General features: G+C 53.1%; 1 protein-coding gene and 1 pseudogene across 5 annotated transcripts in view; one reads left to right on the top strand and one right to left on the bottom strand.

Moving 5' to 3' along the window:
• The window catches only part of CNTFR (ciliary neurotrophic factor receptor), a 38,185-nt gene that overhangs the window by 14,721 nt on the left and 1,408 nt on the right, over positions 1–22,056 (bottom strand). The window contains exons 1-2 of one of the 5 annotated variants that reach the window (XM_039875523.1): positions 14,665–16,194; positions 2,833–2,917 (exon numbers count right to left, since the gene is read on the bottom strand). In XM_039875523.1, the coding sequence (XP_039731457.1) occupies positions 2,833–2,917 (85 nt within the window). In that variant the 5' untranslated portion in view covers positions 14,665–16,194. Of the gene's footprint in view, positions 1–2,832; positions 2,918–3,163; positions 3,990–5,074; positions 5,302–11,629; positions 11,736–14,664; positions 16,195–22,056 lie in introns of those variants that run through there. The other 4 variants (XM_039875524.1, XM_039875522.1, XM_039875526.1 and 1 more) reach the window with 4 other exon arrangements.
• LOC120612989 (uncharacterized) lies at positions 17,306–17,430 on the top strand (annotated as a pseudogene).

Genomic DNA, 22,056 nt, shown 5'->3' with positions numbered 1-22,056 from the left:
GAAACATCTGTCCCTGTTTGCTGCCTCTTTCAGCCTCCCTGTGCTGGGGTCTCTCCATGCCTCTCCGGGTCTCTCCCCTGCTGCCTGTCTCTGTCTTGCCCCTCTCTGAGCCTCCCTGTCCCTGTTGAAGAGGGAAGCTGGAAACCCAGCCAGCCCTGACCACTCATTTGTGGGGCCTGGGACCAGCCGAACAGAGGATGAACAGGGCGGAAGGGCGGTGGCTGGGGGCCTTGGAGGCCACAGCTGTGAGGCTGGACCAAAGACTGAATGGGGGCCTCCCCCTGACCAGAGGCCCAGTGTCCAAGGCTCAAGCCATAGAGCCCTCCCCAATTCACCAGCCCTAGCCTCTGAGCCCCCCTCCAGCCTCTCTTCCAAAAACCTGGAGCTTCCAGGAAACATGCCAAGCCCCTCTCTCTGCACCCCACCCCCCAGCAGAGACTCTGCATCCAGCTGCCTGAGGAAGAGGCTGAAAACTGACCGTTGGGGAAGGGGTGTGGCCATCATGGTCCTGGCAGCAACACATCAACATTGACCAATAGCAGCGCAGAACTAACACGAACCCAGGATAGCCCTTTAATCCTGGGGGGCAGGTACAGCCACAAGATGAGGAAACAGCAACCCAATAGCACAAGTATAATGGCAATGGGGTAATACTTCGCCACTGCACCTTGTTTGCCTCACAGAGGAAATGGAAACACAACCCGACAACAATGACAAATCAACAACATGAGAGCAGGACAAGAATGAAAAATGACAACACAATGACAGAAGACAACTACAGGCCACAAGGCAGAGGCAGAGGGGGCAACATGACATGACAATCACATAGTGTCACAACTGCTACAATAACAGAACAATGGCAATACACACAGCCATGCAACAGCTCCAAAGATGGCAGTGATTTAATCCTTTGTCTCTGGACAGCTCTCCTCCCGCCCCGTGGGTGCCCCTACTGATGTGCTGTCCATTTCAGAAATTAAATCAAGCAGTAGGAGGAGGATGGGGTTCTTGGCCCTGACGCGGTGACAAATGCTCCAAAGGAATCAACTGTGAAAAGGTTGTTAGAAGCCAGGATGAGAGACAGAGACAGGATGAGGTCATGGACACAGAGAACACAGAGGGACAGAGCTGACGGCTCCCTCGCACCTGCGCACACAGGCTCACATGGGGACCACATGCCGGAAACAGTCCCCCCGGGCATCTTGAGCAACCTCTCATCACCACACACATAGAATGAGGACAGTCACCACAAAAAAGAACAAGCACACACAGGACAACCATCCACAAGGTCACAGCCACACAGGGACACTGTCCCACTTTGGGGATGGGAAAAGCGGATACAAGATCACATGCATGCACAAGAGGAGCACCTCTGTCACGCAGAGGCACAGTTATACATGGTGATACAATCTCACACACCAGGAAACAGTTCAACAGGGACAGACACACAAAGAGACAGAAGCAGAAACTATCAAACTATCATTATGGGATAGTCTCAATTACAAGGACACATCTCCACGAAGGGCATCATCAAACACAGACAATGTCACACTGGGGCACAGCCCACGAGGGTACAACCACACCGAGAAATGTACTTAAACAGGGATATAGTCTCAACCCCCACACGAATACAGCCTAATGCACAGGGACAGTCTCACACACTTGCAGAGATGCGGTCTTTCACCCAAGGCCTTGGTCATATCTGGCTCTGATTTATGCATAGGGCAGGGGCTAGGCCAATAGTAGAGACCACTGCAGGCTTAAGCAGTTCAGGTCAGCACTGGAGCCCAGGGCAGGCTGACTGCAAGCAGGAGGTTGATGGGCTGGCCTAGTGGTACCTTGGGTCCCTGACCACTGGGGAGCAGCCCTGGGGTGAGCCAGGCTTTCTCTGGGTCTCAGTGTTGGTCTCACCAGGAAGGGGCCACAGGAGCCTCGACCTACTGCCCTCCTTGAACTCACAGCCTTGAGGGTGACAGAACTCAGCCATCAGGATCTACTCCATGCCTGGGCCCCAGAGGTGCCTCTACCTTCTGTGCTTCTACCCAAGGCAATTGAGGTGTGGGGAGATGCAGAATACATCCAAGAGGGGAGCACCCTATACTTAGAGCCTTGTTCAAGGAGTTTTGAGGTCAGCCCTAGTACTGACGTGGCTGTTTGAGGTGCTGCCTCACTCAAATGCAGTGGTCAAGTTCAAGAAGGCACCTATTTCCCATCAGGGGTAAGCTCCTTACCCTGTGGGCTGTGGGAAGGACTCAGCCCTAGCTGGACACTGGTAGGGAGAGAGCTAGAGGCTGCCAGTGGCTCTGCCTGAGCAATCCCTGCCTCTTCCAGCCATTCCAGCTGACTGACTGTCCGGTCTCCTTCCTTAGTGTATCAGCCCTTTTCCACTTGTCACCCTGCCATCCCCCCATCCTTGTTCTCAGTCCACCATCTCTGATAAGGGGAAGCATTCTTGCCTACTGTCTCTTTCAGTGCCTCCCACTGCACCTCCGACAAAATCCCAGGGGGCCCCATTTCACCAGATACTGTACAGTGGCCCCCAACTCCCTACATCCATCCTAGTGGAAAGAAAGACAGATCATCTCAGGCCAGAGAGACCATCAGCATGAGACCACCCAGGAGAGACTGGAAGACTGCCTATGAGACATCAGTGGGTCATCCTGGATAAAAGTGTCAGATGACTCATGCTCCTCTGGGTGTTCATGGGTGGCAATGCCAGCACATGCCAGTGTGTGGCTCTTGGGTGAGTGCGTACATCTGTGCCAAGGAAAGTTCACGCTCAGCTCTGGGAGGGGGATGGCAAGGAGCACACCGCTCCCACCCAGCACTCACCCTGCGAACTGTGTCTCTGGGTGTAGACAACGGCAGCGGCGGCAGCAAGCACAGCACAGCAGGCCCATGGGACAGGAGCAGCCATCTGTTGGGAGAAACAGGGGTGTAGGGGAAAGGGCAGCATCAGCCTAGGCAGGAACCTCCTGGGGAACCACCCGCGCCACCATTCCCTACCGTTCTCAGGCAAGACTGGGAAATCCCAGCCTTAGGGCCAGGGCACCTTGACCCCAAATGCCCTTCTTAATGGGGCTCAAGATCCTCTTTCAAGCAACAGAAAACATTATTGGCATCTGTAGGCAAAAGTTTGCTAAGATGGTAGAGGGGAACCTACAGTGGTTTGTTGCTCGATAAGGCTGCTGGCTGCAGGATGTTGTCAGCCGCGGATGAGTTAGAGAACAATGGTAATGCTAGGGTCGTTTTTCTAAAAAAAACAAAAACTTTACTGGTGAGGTTGACTAATTAGCTATAAACATTGCAAACTGAAAGGGTAATGTTTTAACTTAGCTGGAGGTCCATACTTCTCTAAACTGCCTCGAATGGAAGGCCCTGCTGTACTCCTGGGGAGAGAGCCCAAAACCTGAATGCTCAGGAGCCCCTCAGATCTGTCCTCCAGGGAGCCTTGCCACTGGGCTCTGGGAGGTTCAGAGCAGCAGAGTACTAAGGCAGTGGTACACAGAGGTTGTGACCAAGGTCAGATATGACCGATGACCAAAAGAACAAGGAGTTATCACATATAAGTCCTTGTCACATATGCCAGCCCATCTTTCACCCAGCCATGTGCCCCAGGAGCCTGGGACCCCCAGCCTAGGAGATGCGCATCAGCGTCTACACACACTCATATAAGCACATAAAAGACACTCAAGACATGTCCCCAGAAGCTAAGATGGATCCAATTAACACCCTACCTGCTGTCCTGGTTCCTGGAAGGGGTCCAGTTGCCCTCCCCCCATCCTGCCCCAGGACATGCTAATACCTGAGGGCAGGGAAATAATTTCTTTCCTGCAGAAAAAGGTCCAAATCCGATTCTCCCACCCCAGTCCGAGGAGAAAGGGGGGCTGCCAATCAGACAGAAGTAGAGACCCAGAGAGAAACACTGCCAGACACTGTCAGAGGTACAGCCAGACACACAGCAAAGACACTGCTCAAAGACACTGCCCCAAACAGCCAGGCAGAACCCCAAAGAAATAGTTCCACATAGTTGAAGATATACTATACTGGGAGACTGTGCGAGGCCAGAGAAACAGACAGACACAACCAGAGAGATAACCAGCCAGAAACATGGTCAGAGATATACAGCTGATATACAACCAAAGGACCTGCCAGAAACACTGTAAAAGACTCAGTCAGATGCGAATAGACACAGCATCAGAGAAAGAGCAAGAAGCACAGGCAGAGAAACCATCAGCTGCACAGCCAGAGAGCCAGAGATACTGTCAAAAACAGTGCCAGAGAAACTGCCTGACACACAAGCAGAGAAACACCAGAAAAACTGATAGATACAAATAGGCATACACCCAGAAAAACAGCTAGAGAGAAAGACACACACACAGCCAGATGCTCAGTCAGAAAGTATCTACACCACTAAAAACACTGCCAGGGACACTCACACACACAGTGGAACACACTGCCAGACACAGCCAGAGACATTGCCAGAAATACCGCCAGAGAAACAGCCAGAGACACTGCAGACAGAGCTAGAGAAGGGGGAGACAAATGTGGGTGTTAGCCTGTAGCAGTGGGTGGGGAAATTGGAGAGAATCTGACTTCCGGGAGTTCCTTTACAGGAGAGGGCTCCTGCCTGCCTGTTGCTACACTGGCCCCTCACCAGGCTAGTCCCCCCATCTGCACCTGGTTTTCTTCCAGCCACAGCCACAGGTGCTCTGACTGCCCCTCCCTGGCACAGCTCATCTCTCTAGGCCCCATGTAGCCTTGGCTAACCCTCCCACATCAGTGACTCCTGGAGCCTTAGCTACCACTTGGCCTGGCTCCTGACCCTCAGCCACTCCCCCATCTTCAGCTACTTCTTAGGCCTAGGAGGTTAAGACAATGGCCAAAGTCACAGTCAGCAAGTAGTGGGGCCAGGAAATGAACCCAAGACTGTCTGAATTCAGAGCTAGTGCTAGAGAAATAGAGACAAGAGCTGGTTCTCCACCTCCACCCTTGCAGGTAGTCCTTAGTCCCTCCCCCACCATCTCTGCCATCTGCCCATGTCTTTCTCCTCACAGCCAAGAAGATACTTCACCTCAGCGCCACTCACTGCCCACCACATGGGAGCAGGAACCTGAGCATGGGGAGGTGGCAGGGCAGGCAGAGTGGATGAAGGTTAGATCGCAAGATAGGAGAAGAGGGAGGGAGCAGGTGGCCCTCTGCTCCCAGCTCCTTCCTGGTCCCAGTTGTGGTAGACAGGGGCAAGGAGATTGTCTGGCACGGGAGTACATGCATACAAGCAAATACACACACACACACACACACACACACACACACACACACACACTCTTGGGCCCCTGCAGGGGGAGGGGTGGCTTCTTCATCAAAGTCGCCTCCATCAGCCCGATGAGTTACTGTAAGGGCCGGGCCCTGGGCCAACAGGGCTGCAGCCATGGGAGACGGGCGCTGCTGAGAGAGAGTGCTGCAGAGAGTGGGGGATGGGGTACCAAGACAGATACTGCATAGTTGGGGGCACCCAGGAAAGGGAGATGCCCAGGGAGGGGGAAACGGTGAGGCAGAGAGAGAGGGAAAGCCATGAGCAGAGACCCAGAGAGACAAGAAGAGACTGAAATAGAGAAAAATGGAAGAGACACAGGAAGAGAGATGCGGAGCAAAGGAGATGGGCGGAGGTTCAAGGGCAGAAGGAGAGACAGACCTAGAGAAAATGACAGAGACACTGGCAAGGTCCCTGGGTCCACCCTAGAGCATCTAAGCCCACCCAGCTCCTCCAGTGTGAGACACTGTCAACGCAGCAGTTGGCCAACATAAGACAAGAAGAGCAGGGCCTTCCTGGGAGCTGTAGGGCTCCTCCCTGGGGATCCAGGAATCCAGCCCCCAGGGGATAAGGGTGAACTAAAACCCCACCCCATTTCTGTCCCAGAGATCCAGAAAGCCCCAGGCTAATTTCACTTCGTCCTCCCCCTAAGAGTCTGCGCTAGGCCCACTTCCAGGTAAGGAAGCTGAGGCCAGAGGCATCTAGGCTATACTTCAACCCTGCCCTGGCTCACCTCAGGCTGCCCATTCCAGGGCAAAGAGCATCTTTCCCAGGAATTTTCTGAATTCACGCCCAATGTCTTTGGGACAGATCTGCAGGATAAATCCCACAAAACCCCACAAATAAAGGCCATGCAAGCTGACCTGGGCTCCCTGTAGACCCCTCTAAGGGTTAGCCTGGCCTCTAGTCCCAGGCCCAGAATGATGTGGGAACAGAGGACATCCTATTAGCAAGAAAGGAGCACAGTGCCCAGTAGCCCAAACCCTTTGTCAGTAGAAAAAGCCCAGCACCACTCCTGACACAGAACCCCAACGTTATCATTATACACACACACAGCTGAAAAACCAAGAAACAAACCCTGAAACCACAACTTACTGTCACTGTCCCACTGTGACACAAAGACAGCATTACATAGTGATAACAACACCAGTATAAATAACACAGTTGTATAGTTGACAATGACACACAAGGCTGTTGACAGTCACTACAGTGACAATGATGCAGTGAGTGACAGTTACATACAATAACACCAACAAACAGGGCAATGACACCTGTTGACATTGACATAGTCACAGTAATAGTAACATAACCTCAAAGACAAAAATGCAATGAGACTGACAATCACATAGAGTAACAATGATGATGACATCCACTGTGACACAGGGATGTTGACTCGGTAACATGGACAGTCACACAGAATAATACCTACAGTAATACTGGCACCATGGAAACTGACAATCACCAGCAGTGAGACTGACAGATACAGTGACAGGCTCTGGATCAGGGACTTCAGTTACCCAGTTTCTAAGCCTGGCTTAGGATCAATGGCCCAATACTCCTCTTGCTTGCCAACCCCAGCAAGGTCCCAGGTGCCCTGTACCCCTACTCTCAGCTCCTGCCCTGCTGGAGGCAGAACCTGAGGAAGGGGAAGTATAAGTTTTGGAAAGCCCCTATTTATCCCTGTGGAAGCAGACGGCAGTTTAGGCTATACAAGCTCAACCCTGAGGAATCCCTACCACATCCAGCATGGGGATGGGAGGTTCTGAGCATCACTGACTGCGGGTCAGCTCTAACTGTGTGTTTGGTGATGTGCAACTGTGTTCGGAGCTTCAGGGTGTTGGTTGGTGTGGGTGTGCCAAGGGTCAGATAGGCTCAATGTGGCCTAGACAATGAATGAGAAGGGAGGCCCCATGTGGTGCCTCCAAGAAAATGAGATCCAAAGAACTTCACTGGCCTGGACTCTCCCATGGCCTGAGGCTGGGTGAGGTCAGAAACATTCATCTGATGGAGGGCAAATGGCCTATGGCAGGGCCAAGGTGACATCTCCACAGCTTCCATCTTCCTTGGCAACCCCAGACTCCAGAATCTCTCTGGAAAAGGCACTCTGTCCTGAGACCTCATTCCCTTCCTCTCTCCCCACAGTGGCCCTAGAAGGTCTGTCTTGGGAATGAAGTAAGAACACAGGACAAGACTCAGCATAAACTGATTCAAAGGCCTGAGGAACTCTAGAGTCCTCAGACCTACAGAGGAATTAGGGTGGAGTGAGGAAGAGAGACACCTACACTTGGAGATGGAGGAAAAAAGTGAGAGATAGAGCGGGGACAGGGACAAGGATGTAGTGGGCAGGAAGGAACAGTAGTGGCCGAGGGGGAGCCTGGGAGAGACAGTGAAGGCTGGCGGGAAGCTCCAGGAGGGGGAGGAGGGGCTGAGGCCTGGAGGCCCCCAGATCCCACCAGGCAGCCTGGACAGCGTGGGTGGTGGGGGAGGGGGCAGAGGTCTGAGCGTCCAGAGGCTGGGGGATGGGGGAACAGGCCAAGGAGGGAGGCCTGGCCCCTGGCAGCTGGCCCAGCAGGCCCCCTATAGGGGAGGGGGTGGGCTGGGTCAGGGGCCAGTTCTTGGGCTGGGGCAGCCCACTATGGGGCAGACAGGCTCCCACTCCCTGTGGTGTCTCTCCCTCCTGAGTCTCTTGTCTCTGGCTCTTTCTCCATTCCAGACCTGGCCCATCTTTCAGCTCTCATTGCCCTCGCCCCAAGGAGCATAAGTCCTAGAAGCCATGCCTGATTCAAGATTCAAGTCTTATCTTTTCCTGAGCTACCATAACCCCACCCACTGCAGGGGCAAGCCCCAGTGCTCAAGGGAAAAGACTCCTTCCAAACATAGGCTCCCTCCTCTCCCCATATAAGGGGGCAGGAGAAGCTGAGCACCAGTGGAGGAAGGGGGGGTAGGGGGTGGTTCAGGAGGGAGTAGGGGGGGCTGTCCCCCAGCTCCAGCCGCTGGCTGAGGTTGTGGAAAAGGAGGCGGTCCAATGTGAATGAGTTGGGGGGAGTGGGTATCCGCACCTGCTGTTGTGACCTCCACAGCCGGAGATGGGGGCCTGGGGGGGACAAGATTCTATGGATTTTGGCAGCAGCCTGGACTCTGAGTGCTCAAACCCCCCACCCCCAGCCTCCGGCACCTTGGGGACCCTGAGATCAGCATGTGCGTGCCCTGCTGCACGTGTGTGCAGGCGTGTTGTGTGGGGAGCCTGGGGCCCTCCCATGACAAGCCTGGATGGGCAGCTGGGAGGTATCTTGGGGGTGGGAACCTGAATCTCACCAGCTCAGCTCGTGCCCACATGTGGAGGCCCACTCCAGAGTGGGGCTGCCTGGTAACCTGGGCATGTGCTTGCATATCATATGCATGTATACACAGGCCTGTGCTTATGCAGCCCTCTAGGTGCAAAGAGTCTGAGCTTTCTCCCTTAGAGGTCATCTGGTCCAGCCTCCTGCCTCTTAAATGGAGAGCAGGAAGGGGCAGATAAGTCCCTATCTTCCCTTTGGGCACATGGGTTCTGGACAGCTGCACAGAAGCTGAGGCACAAGCACCAAAACCCCCATCCCCTAACCCCAGTCCAGAGTCTCTTCTGGCTTCTAGAAGAATGAAGAGGACACTCTACCCCAAAAAAGCTCACACACTAGTCAGGTTAAGTCTGCAGGGAGTAAAGGCTGCTCCTCTTGGAGGAAGAGAATGCTGCAGCAGGAGGTTAGACAGCTGGAAGAACTCCATGTAAGGTGGGGGATGGGCAGAGCAATAGGGTTGAATGAGACTTCCCTTAGCTGATGGAGGAGAGGGCTTGCAGCAGATGAAGCAGGGCAGGAAGGAGGCTTCAGGGACTTCCATATCTACATAAGAATAGATAAAATAGCTTTCCAGACTTGGGGCCTGGGACAAAGACCTATTTGCTTCAGCATCTCCATGCTACCCCTGGCCCCATCGCTGCTATGGTGCAGACACACCCTCAAATACATGCGCAGAAGCCTATGCTTGTAAGCCTGTGTGCATGTATACACACATGCACACATGTAAGGGGGCTGGGGAGGCAGTACATGTGAAGCATCGATCTGTAACAAAAAAAACTAAAGATGGTCTTTCTGACAGAACCAGAGTTGGGGGTGGGGGAACAGAAACTTCGACTGTCTTCATCTAACAGTGTCCCGTTCTCCCTGCCCCCTTTAATGTGCACGCACACTGCACAAACTCCTGAGGAAGCTTCTGGTCAGCTCGGCAAAAGCAAACCATCCTTCCTCCCCCTTACTCCCCTCTTCACAGTGGGGAAGTCAGAGCAATCTGTTCCTGATGGGTAAACACAGGCATGAGAACGTGAGCGCAAATGCTCGCACACACACCAGCAATGCAGGGCCACACAGCACCCAGTGCTTACGTCATTTTAGATCGTAGCACACACTTGGGCTCTCACAACCACCCAGAAGAGCTCCCCAAAGCCCCACCTCCACATACACAGCCACAGCTTTACGGACACACCCAGGAGCCTCTCACAGACACTGGCATCACCACAGCCACACATCATGGCCTCCCACATGGACACCCGCTGCCACAGCCTCACACACACTGGTGTGCGTGCACATATATTATAGACACAGTCACACACACAAACTCTCACATGCACTTACTCAGAACAGTGACGGTCTCACATATGGATACCATCATATACTCAGAAGAGTCCATCTTCCTCACAGATACCACTTCACCTCCAAAAACTCAGAATTCCCCAGTCACCCTCAGCCTCTCATATTCCTACACCCAGCAGTGGAAAATACACAGATACACATTCAGAACAGTTACTCTGTGCTGGGACCTTGGGTTACCCAGGCTGTTCTTGGGGGGAAGGGAGTAAAGCTTAGGGTGGCCTAAGGCAGGAAGGAAAAGGAAAGGAGGAACTTTGCTGATTCCTAAAAAGTGAGGAAGTAGACGATTATTCCCCAGGCAGCAACTTCCTTCCCTAACCCTGCTTTCACCAGTATTCAGGAATGACAGGAGACCCAGGCCAGACAAGAGGGGTGAAGAAGCCCCTGGATGAAGAGATGGTGACCGCGGTAGCAGCAGGAGCCAGAAAACTCCAGAAACCCGGCTGGCTCCCCATACTCCTCCTCACCCTCTTCTCCAGGATGAGGATTAGTAGCAGCTCTCAGCCTAGCTACCTGCTGTGTGATCCCAGTCCTCCTCAAAACCTCTCTATGTCTACAGGATAGCCCAAATGTCAGGCCTAGCTATAGATGGGGAGGAAAGGGGGAAGAGATGAGGCCTTAACTTCAACCCCAGACCCTGCCAAAGCCCTGTCATCACTGTCAGGCCCAAAGAGAGATGGGAATAGCACTGGTGAAGCTAGTACCCCCCTAAGTAACCACTGAGGACAAGAATCCTAACGTGTCCTTGGACCCTGCAGCCCTACCCCCACATCACAAGAGAGAAAACCATGTCGCTGTCCAGGCAGAATAGAATCCAGGCTGTGCGGGCCATGCCCCAACCTGAGGACCACTTGCAATGCTGTTGACATCCTCACCACTTGCCAATCCAGGTGTAGTTTGGGCCCTGATGCCCCATCCTAAAGGGAGCCTGATAGGGCTCCACAGAAGCCAGGCAGGGGAGCAAACACCAGGCAGCAGGATCGAAGGAAACCAGACAGGGCAATCCCATAAAGCCAGGTGATAGAGACTAATGGAAAGCAAGCAGTGGGAACAAAAGAAATCAGGCAGCAGGTTCTAAGGAAACCAGGTGACAGAGCCCCAAAGAGCATAGGCCGTGGGGGCCGAATGAAAGCAGGCAGTGGGGACTAAAGTTAGACAGGAGGTGGGGACAAATGAAGACAGGCAAAAGGCCCACAGGATGTGAGAAACGTAAGATATTAGGAGCTCATCCCCTCTGTCTAGATGTCACCCCCGCACCCAGGGCCTCTCTCTCAGTAGCCCCCTTCCCACCCAGGTGGTAGTTTCCTCCCCCAGGCCAATGGACACAGCCAGAGCCCCCTCCTCTCTCAGAGGCCTGGTCCAGTTGCAGCCAATGGGCCCCGGCCCCATCCCTGGGACCTCAGGAAGTCCCAGTCCCTCCCACCGGCTGCAGAGGCAGGGAGGTTTTGGGGGGAGAAAGAGAAAAGAGACAGCTTGGCAGGGGGAGCGCGCCGAGCAGCCGCGGGGGGCGGGGGCCGAGAAAGGAGCGGGAAGCGCCGAGGCCGGCTGGAGGGCTGGCGCGGGCTGGGGCGTCTCAGCAGCGGCAGCAGGGGTGACAAGTTCTGCGGCCCTGCGAGGAGCTGCCACTGACCTGGGTCCCCGCGCAGGCGCCCCGTCGATGCCTCCCGCACTCCGTGGGTCCACCCGGCCGCCCGCGAGCATCGGGCCCCCGGGGCTCCAGGCTGGGGCCGGAGCAGCCCGGGTCCTCCCGGGAGGCAAGAGCGGGGGGCGGGGGGGGGGCGCAACAGTCCCGGCCGGCAAACCGGCAGGCAAGTTGCCGGGCGGAGCTGCGAGGGAGCGAGGCGGCGAGCGAGCCTGGAGGAGGGGAGGAAGGGGCGCGCCGCGAGCGAACCAGCGAGCCGAGCGAGCCGAGGGAGCGAGTGAGGGACGGCAGGCAGTGAGGTCATCCTTTGAATCTAATTGTCTGAGTCAGGAGGAGATGTGGCACTTGATTCAGGGGGAGCAGAGGGGTAAGGGACCCTCAGGCTCCGGGCCGGGGACCTCCCTGACCCTGCCAAGGGTGAAGTTGCCTGAGGCCAACCCGGGTAGACCCCTGCCTGTCTCAGGACTGACCTCTGCTGCCAGGGGGGATCAGTACGCCCTGAGATGTGGGACCTATTCCCAATCATCCCCAGAAAGCGGCGACCTTCTTACTGTCTGGGAGTGATGGGGAACCCTCATCCAGGCCCAGGTCACTGACTTTCCTGCATTTCTGAGGAAACGGGAGGTTCCCAACCCACCCCCAGGTCATATTCCTGCCCTCTGAGGATAAAGGGGGAACTTCAGCCAGCCTTCCAAGTTACCTTCATGCACTTTAGGAGCATGGTGTTCCCAACTCTATGCCCTGTTCCTTCCTGCACTTGAAATTTGGGGGAATCTGGACTTTGAACCCCAGCTCACCTTCCCGCCCTCTGAGAATGATACTGCAATGCTATCCAGTCCTCCAGGTACTGCACTTTGGTGCGGGGGGGTGGGAGTGGGGGAGCATGAGGATCCCTAACTGACCCTAAAGTCTCCCTATTGTGCAGCCGAACCCTACAGGAGGGGCAGGAGTCCAGCCAGACTCTTAAGCGTCCCTAGGGGCTGCCCAGGAGACCAGGCTGCTCAGATAGGGGCGGGGGACAAGACAGCTGCTGGGCTCCGGGCTTGTCAGGTGCACACACCCATGCATGCAGACATACATGTGCACATACACACTGTAGGGAGGGCACAAGGCAGCTGGGCATGTTCACACCAAGGGCCACACACCCCTCCCTACCCCCCATGAGGGAGGGGTGATAAATATTTCAGGGGCTTTTAGCTCTGAAGGGGCTGAAGCTGGAGGAGGGCGGGGGATCCACGATGCCTGATTAATGGGGTTACGGGCTTGGATCAATCCGTCCGCCCGCTGCTCCCTCCTCCCTCCTCCCCCCTCCTCCCTCCCTCCGCCTAATGCGCTTTATCAGGAGACGCTTTTCTGACTTGGCAGCGTCGGGTGTTTTAAATAGACCCATTTAGAGCAGGGGTTGGGGGAGAGAGGAAGGGGGGAAGGGAAACAGAGATTGAGACAGACTAGGAGACAGAGACGAATCAGAAGAGAGACAAGCCCTGGAAGAGAGATCGGGAAAAGAGAGACAGAAAGATACAGAGACATGAAGATAAGAGACTGAGGATGAGACTCCCACAGAGGCTGAAATAGGGGAGTTGATGGGAGGCCAAGGGGAAGCTGGGGGGCCAAGAAGCAGAAACACAAATAAATAAATAAAAGAGAAACAGAGACAGAGAGAAAAGGAGCCACTGGCGGCCTTTCCTGAACTGGCTCAGAGGCTCTCTGCAAGGGCTGAGTGCTAGCCTGGGAGACAGCAGATATCTTTTATTTCCAAAAACAGTTTTTCATCCACTTTGTTAAATTAAAAAGCTGTTTCTAAGTGGAGCTGGAGGTGCTGCTGGGGGAGGATGGACAGAACTGCCAAGTCCTCCCTCCAGCCTCCTCCTCAGCCTCCACAGAAGCTGCCTCAGCCTTAACTCCCAGGGGTGTTCTCCAGCTCCCCTGCTCTCTGCAATCCCTGGGGACAGGGTCAGGGCATCTGAGCTACTGTTTGTTGGCAGGAAGTCCTTCCTGCTGTCTGGCCTCAGTCCCTCCTGCTGCAGGGAGCCCATACTCTTGCTTGACCACTAGCTTTCTCTTTTCTAGCCCCTGTTCCAGCTCCCTAAGGTATTCCTAATTTGTGGGGAGAATTATGTGCCCTCACAGATCAGAAGCTCACTTTTCCAACTAAGCCATCAGACTCCTCCCAGGTGTGCCCCTATAAATATTTATTACCTATTATTGTGTAAATCTGAATGTCTATCAAATACCCTACTCTATGTCCTTTGGTCCTCTGGGAACCATAAGATGGAAGCTTAACTCTCTACAGCCCTCTGGAGCCTCCCTTCCTCCCCTTCACAACCCCAGCTCCATTTTAAGTCTCTTTTATGGCCATGTGTCAGCCTGGGATACCCCACCCCACTCTGAACAACACCCCAGTCCCAGTTCTGAAGGGTCAGTACCCCCCACTCCCAGGGCCGGGAAAATGGCCAGTCTGTTTTCGAGCTGAGATGAAAAGCCTGGCCGGCCCTTTGTGGGCCGCTGGCGGGTTTTGGACAATAGACCCTTCCGTTCCGCTCCAGCGCCTCAATTCCTTGGACAACCCCACCCCCAGGCTGCCAATCCAGGAGCCTTGCCTGGCCTGAATGAAAGGCAGGGAGAGTCAGGCCCAGCCCTAAGGCTGGCCCCAGAAGATTTTGGACTTTCTGACCCCTCATCTAATGTTCTCCAAACCCAGCTGCTTCCCCAATCAAGCCAGAGAGATGCTTTAGGGGCAGAGAGGGAGCCTTGACAATAAGAGAAACATATTCCCACATCCAGGATTCAGCCCCGTCATGAACAACCTAGTTTTCTGACCTGACTTTGCCCTTGTCTATGTGACTGTGGGTAAGTCTCTTCCCCTTTACAACCGTGTCATGAGAACACAGAAAGCTTCAGGAGGAAGGACAAGGGAAGAAAAGGCAGGGATCTCAGTCATGTCCCCAGACCTACTGCTCCACCCACTGTATGTGCTTGATGCCCTGAGACTGACCTGCCTAGCCTGGGTCCCCAGCACATACCTTTTTACCACTGGTCGCACACAGAGCACATCAATGTCCTCCTCCTCCTCCAGACCAAACTCTTCCCAAGACTTCCAAAACCAAGGGGGGAGGGGGGATGATATGACAAGGCTGAATTCTAGAAGGGCAAAGGGCACAAATCAGAGGTCATAGAGGAGGCACAGGTCTTAGTCCAACTCAGAGCTTGTTCCATACTCACAACCCCACTGTAAGAAGGGGAGACTGAGGTAGGCAGCAGAGAAACATCTAGAAGAGGAAAAGTTGGGAGTAGTCCAAACTCCATCTGGCACCCCTTGCTGACTTCAGGTTCTGAGCCACAAGGACAAAGAGAGGCCAGAAGTCAGTTGCCTGACACCACATACAGATAAACACGCTACATACCCACAATTCAGAATCCCCACACAGGCAGTTTCCAAACACAAGTACCTCCATATCACACATTTTCTCACCTACATACTCACATAGAGACATATGGCTACAGGCAAGGCATAAATACCCACCATCTTACCATCTTCTTTCTCTGCCTGATCACCACTCTGATTTATTAAGCATCTGTTGTATGCCAGGAACTGTGTTAAGCACTTTATATGCATTATCTCATTTAATCCTCATGACTCCTCCATGGATAGATTCTAATACTATTCCCATTTGACAGTTGAAGAAACTGATATTCAGGGAGGCTAAGTAACTTGCCCATGACCACAGCACTGATTACTTCCAGAGCACAGATGTGAGTCTTAGTTCCAAAGCCTTTCTGCTATACCAGTTTGCCTCTGAAGATCTCTCTCTCTCACCTGCACAGTGCTTTCTGATAATAAAGTAATAACAGCTAACACTTATTGAGGGTCCTTGATGTACCAGACACCATGATAAGTACTTAACATACATTTTTGTATTAAATTGTCAGAACACCTTTGGAGGTAATCTTATTTACATTTTGCAGATGAGTAAAGTGAGGCTCACCTTGCCCAAAGTCACACAACTGGTAGTTGGTAAGGGAGCAAGTGTTGTACTCAGGACTATCTTGATAGCCACTGTTGCTCCAGTCACTTAACAGAGCCCCCACCTTCTATAAGATCCCAGGAGATCCTCAGCGTTCAATGCCCCTCTCTGCCAAAAAACAGGTCCCAAAGGCATGATCAGGTGCCTAACACATACCATGAGCTAGGGACTCCATGTCATCCAACTCTGCCCACAGATACAGAGATACCATCAACCAGGGAGAGATGGCCAGAAACTAAAATAAGGTGTTAGAGACAGGCTGGCTGGTAGTAACAGATACAGGCACATCAAGAGATAAACCTTAGATAGGGAGGCAGAGAGGAAGACAGAGACAAAGAGACATCATCAGGACAAAATTCTTGCCCACTTGTGTACCCTCACTGCTCTGGACACCTGGTGGCTCCGCCTCCCATTCCAGAGACAGTCCAGGGAAAAAGACAATAGAGGGAGAGGTAGGTACAGGCTGACATGAAAAAACACAGGCAGATAGATACACACCAACACGGAGACACAGAGACACATAGAGCCATCCAACCTTCACAAGAAGAAAACTGTGAAAGCAAACAAGGCTCAGGCTGTGCGTGATCTGTGTGTGCACACGTGTTGGGGGGGCATGCAGTCTGTATCGCTACGCAGATTACACCAGCTGCTTCCAGCAATTTCATCTGATTAATAATAAATGCCCCGTAATTACAGTGCTCCCCCAGCCCTTCTTCCTGTTTTTTGTCAGCTGCTGCCAGGCCGTCCCCCGATGGACCCCATGGCCCACTCCATCTTCACCTTCTAGGAGGCTGAGAGGACATGGGCTGACGGAGGAGGCCAGACTCCCAATCTAAAGGGGAATACCCATTTCTCTATCTTAAGTTAATGCCCTCTGCCTCCAAGCAAAAGGTCATCTCCCTTAGGTCTTACTCAGAACTCTCTATCCGGGGCATAATCTGTGACCCCTAATACAATACAGCCTAGGGGCCCCAGTCTAGGATTCAGAGAATTGCACTCTGAACTACCCTTGCCCACTATTTATCACTCACCGGCTGAAAGAAGTCTACATTCACAAACTTTCCCTAGCCTTGGAACCCCAAAGGCTCAAAGGAGGAAGGGGCTAGAATAGGGGTCCCCACCCCATTATTCCAACCCAAGCAGCCCCAGAGTCTCTGCCCATTTGTGTACCCTCACTCTCTGGACACTTGGTGGCTCCACCTCCCATTCCTGAGCCCCCCCGCCCAAGGGCCACCTTCTTCCAGGCCTCCCACCCTAGCTCTCCAAGGCAGCTCTATCAGAATCAGCTGCGGGTTTGTGCTGATCTGTTTCTAATCGCTGGGGCCTGGTTCACGGTTGCCCCCCGCCCACTACCCAATTGTTCCATTATTTGGAGAGTCATTGACGTCAGGGGCCTGGATGGGTGCCAAAACCGCCTTCTCTCTCAGCCTGGGCAAGGGCCCAGCCCCCCCATCCTACGATTTCATGGAGGGGCCCAGAAAGGTCAGCTCGCAGGCCAAGGTCACACGGCATCTGCCCTCAGAGACTGGGCTCTAGTTACCTTTGTGGGAACACTGTATAGCTCCCTTCTCCTGGGGAGAGGGGTTACACAGAGACCCAGAGGTCAGACGTGAGGTGGGGGCTATTAAAGGCAGTGTGCGTCTATGGCCATGCTACCCTAAACAAGCCTGAGCCCGATCCCGGCTGATCTCAGAAGCTAAGCAGAGTTGGGCCTGGTTAGTACTTGGATGGAAGACTACCTAGGAAGACCAGGTGCTGTAGACATAAAAATAAATAAATAAAATGAAACAAAAAAATAAGGGATTGTAAACTGACGAGGTCCTTGTAATCTATGAGGTCAACCAAAGGTTGCCTCGCCTAAAAAAAAACCTTACTGAGACTTGGACTGCAAGGAGGGCTCTAGGAGGTAGGGAAGGGGGCAGTGGCTCAGGAAAGGCTACTTCGGGGGAGATTTTTTTCTTTGCCACACGCTTATTTTTGGAACATTCTGAAGCTGGGCTGAACTTGAAATGGTTACTACTGACTACTTGATTTTTATGTCTGATAGCACACATATCTCCTGATACATCTCTGAGAAGGAAATCCTCTGCAGTGTAGGATAATAGATTAACCTATCTATTGCCATACTTGGACTAACTGGCACCACTAATTTTATCAATCTTTGTTCCATAAAAAACAAAGATTCCATCCTCTGTGGATCTCCTGCCCATGCGGCCTCAGTTTCCCCATACTCTCTCAGTCTCTCCTGGCTGTGTCTATATGCTCAAGATGCAGCCACTGCTATCCCAGCCCACACTGGTAACTCCTAGGCTCTGGCTGAACAGGGTATTTTTAGGATACGAACCCTGTGTTCTCAGACAGCCGTTAATAACCTATACGGACAGTCCATGGTGCCCACAACAGCTTAGCAACCTCAGAGCCCAGCCTCAGAGGCTCAGAGATAGGGTCCGTTGCCTCGGCTAGTGGCCAAGAAACCTAGACCTGGAGAGAGCAAGGGACATACTCACAACCACATGGAGAAAAAAGGACTTTTCCCACAGTCTGAAAAATCCTGAAGCTGGGGAGAGGACAGAGGTTGTGACCTCCAACCTCTGCCACAAAATTAGGGTCATTGCCCTGACCCGGTCTCCCTTATTACAGATCTTTTCAAGGAAGAAACTGCCTACCCTCTGTTCTCCTGCCCTGAGTACAGGGAAGTCCTTCCTTTAGTCTAGCCTGCAATTACTCAGGGGATCTTCAAGCCAAATGGGGGCGTGAAACAGAGGGTGTTGGGTCTCAAGCCCAGGGCGTCTCCTATCCCCGTGGTCCGTTCCACTCAACTATTCATTTCTCAACATTTATTGAGCATCTAATCCTTCCGAGTCACTAGCTGGCAGTTGGGGAATACTGTTAGGCCCACAAGGAGCACTCAGTCTGATGGAAGATGTATTGTTTACTCAGCACTACCCTCCTACTGTGTGCCAGGTCTGTGCCAGGGGCAGGATACCTCTGGGAGCAAAGCAGACCCAGTCCCTGGGTCCTACAGAGCCCAGAGGCAATTACTATGCCACCTTGCTGAGTGTTGTGAGGAGAAAGTATGGTGTACGGTGGGGCATACTGACTGCCCAGGTCTGGAAAAACCCATCCTCCTGTAGGACTGAGGTCTCTTCAGTCCATCCTAAACTCCATGACTAGCCCTTGAGCTGACTAGAAGTCACCACCATAGTCTAACTTCATTTCCTTCCACTGTACGCTAGCTTCAGCTTCTGGGAGCTGGTTCCCCACAGCAACAGCGTCTAACTCTGTCCCATCTGCCCCAGCTCCTCCTTCTACCCCTTGCCCCCCAGAGCTCTTGGTTCTGGTGACCCCTAACTCAGCATGGCTTTGAGGACTCTGTTTGCCCTCTGCTGAGGCAAAGACGGAGGGGGTGATGACCTCAGTGCTCTTGGCCCACAGGGACCACTTGCCTGCCCAGCCCCTCCCCACAGGAAGCCAAGAACCCTGGTGGGCGTGGTCACCCAGGGCCACAGTTTACATAGCTGATGTCCCATGGTGGGTCTGGAGGAGGGGTCAGCTCTCTCTTCTCAGCCTGCATGCTCTCTGGGACCCCCCCAACATCTGCATTTCAAAGAAAATCCGCTCCATATGTTTCCGATTCATTTACACTTCAACTCGCCATGGGGTGACAGAGAGCAGGGCGCATAGCCCCCAAGCCCTCACCCCATAGAGAGGATGGAGAGCATGTGTCCCTTTCAGGGACAGGGAGCAGTTACAGCCCAGCCATCTGAGCCTGAGGGCCAGGTCCCGACTTTAAGGGCTCCCATCCGTGAGAGTGCATCTCAGGCACCGCACTCACTGGCCCCATAGTGGGAGGGCATATAAAGCCCCAGCAGTGTCTCCAAGGCAGGTGGATCCTAGGGTTGTCCGTAACCTAGCCCAACACAACCCTACCCCTCCCACCCCTCAAGGCTACTGCTCTTCTGAGGAGTAGAGTGGGGAACCCTGGGCATTCCCTGGAGACAGAATAAGGGCCCAACAGGCATTCTAGGAAATATCATGAGATATAACATAACTTGGCCCCTATCCCTCTCTAGCCACAGCAGAGGATATAAGAGAAGGTAGGTTCCAATCCAGTCTCCTGTCCAGCTACCTTCTCACCACAGATCTGGGGCTACCACCTTACTCAGAATCAGATTCAACACCCTGAAAGTGTCAAAGGAGCCAGAGTTCTACTCCTCACCAGGTAATTTTCGCACCCCTCCTATCCTCAGGATGACCAGGATGGGGGAGATGTCTTGGGAGGCAGACCAGAGTCTTATTTCCCCACACCTGACTCTCTCTACCAGAAGAGAGGTGACCAAAACCATTTAAGGGGAATATACATGGACAAGGCACATGGGGAACTCTAAGGGTACATATCACCCCTGTACCAAAAACTACTCGGACCTTCCTGTGAAGAGCCTGGTCTCCTTGGGGAAGGAAAGGCAGAAAGGTTTAATTGTGTCGGTGATTCCCACCTCCCTTTCCAGCCCACAGCCCAAGAGAGGGATGTGATCACACGTGTATCCCCTCCCTTCTCCATTTTTGGAGGGGACAGACCTTGTAGCAGTCTCTGTTCTTCACCCCAATTAACCTGATGTATACCATAAACCAAAAGAAAGCATGGATGTACTTGACTATGAATTCTAAGTTCCACTGGGAATGTGAACACCACAATCCTAGTGTGGGTTTGAATGTGAGTCCCAGGATAGAAGTGTAACAGGGTGTGATTCTAAGTGTGAACCCAAAGGCCCTCATGTGAATATAAAAGCCTCAAGATTTAAGCAATGAGTCTGAGTGTGAGCCCTAGGACCCCAGTGAGATTCTGAGTGTATGCTCTAGGTCTCAATGTAAGTCTATGAGCCAAGTCAGGATAAAAATGTGAATCTAAGTGTGAACTTAGAGCCCCAGTGTGAGTTAGAATGTAAACCCCAGGACTGAAGTGTATATTTGAATAGGATCCCTAGAATGTAAGTGTGAATATGAGTGAGTCTCACTGTTCTATGGTAATTCTGAGGGTGAGTCCATGTGAATTTAAGTTCCAGTGTGAATTTGAGTATGAATTCCAAAGTCCAAAGGAGTCTTGAGTGTGAACTTTAAACTCCTAGTCTCTGTATAAGGCTCAGGGTCCCAAATGGAATATTAGCTCTGATGGAATATGAACTTTAGTTCCATGTCACGCATCCTGACCAAAAGCCCCAAGAACCAGTCCAGAGGGTTTGTGTAGGTTTTGACAGTGGAGACAGGGAGGCAAAGTTTATTGAGACACACAGTCCTCTCCCCTCCCCCAAGCCCAGACTAGCCCTGCAGCCAGCCATAGGACTATCCAATTGTTCAAGCCTTATCCCTACACATGCAATGGTACACCAACACACCCAGAGTTAGACACACAAAAATGCACTCAGTGTTTCAGACCCCCTGGACATAACAGCAATTATAGACGTATAAACATGCCCAGTGATTACAGCCACACTAACACCCCCAGTGATATAGACACAAATATAGCAAGTATTACAGGCAAAACAACTAATGTTACAAACATACTCTGAAAGAGGCATGCAGACACACACCCAGTGTTGCAGACAAGCTGCCAGCCACACAGACACACACAGACGCTTCTCAAAGAGAGAGACTAGACGGAAAGAGAAAGAAAATCCTGAATTTTCAACAAGGCGTGAAATAGTCCTGCCCGCCTGAAGCTACTGAAGGGGGGAGGGGACCACGGGAGCAAGCGAGTGCGAGAGCTAGACGCAGGAGAGGCTCGGGAGAGGAGAGGAGAGGAGAGGAGAGGAGCCGAGGAGGAGAGCTGTCCGTCTGGTGACCTCCCCGCGGCCCAGCCCCCACGCACGGGAGATACACTACTCCAAGCAACACAGAGACACCCAGGCTGGCTCACATAGAGCCGCATTGGAGAAGACATACACCGGCGGACTCACAAAGAGACGGGGATACACCACAAGCGGACTCACACCGGCACCCAACACTGGAGGACTTACAAAGAGACACTGGAAGGAGACCCATTACATAGAGAGACATACAGGCGGACTCACGAGGAAACCACAGGCTCACGCCGACACACACACACGGGAATTCACACGGACACACATACATCGGCAGACGAGTCCGTTCACACCCCTGGGCCCTTTGAAGTCCAGATTTCTGAGGGAGAAGGAAGCTGCCTCCCGGCGCACGGGGGTCACTGCGACCCCCCGCCCAGCTCCGGAATTTTCCCAGACCCTGCGGGCGCTGCTGAAGGGTGAGGGAGAACGGGGACGCTAGGACAATCCGCACGGGCCACCTCCTCCCAGCAGATGTTCGCCCCCACCACCACCACGCCCAACCCCCCGGCGCGCCCGGACGTGGGGGCCCTCT

Source organism: Pteropus medius, unplaced genomic scaffold (genome assembly GCF_902729225.1).
Source record: "Pteropus medius unplaced genomic scaffold, Ma_sr-lr_union100, whole genome shotgun sequence".
Lineage (NCBI taxonomy): Eukaryota > Metazoa > Chordata > Mammalia > Chiroptera > Pteropodidae > Pteropus > Pteropus medius.
Note: the sequence above shows the minus strand (reverse complement) of the source record. Positions and strands in the feature narration are given on the sequence as shown.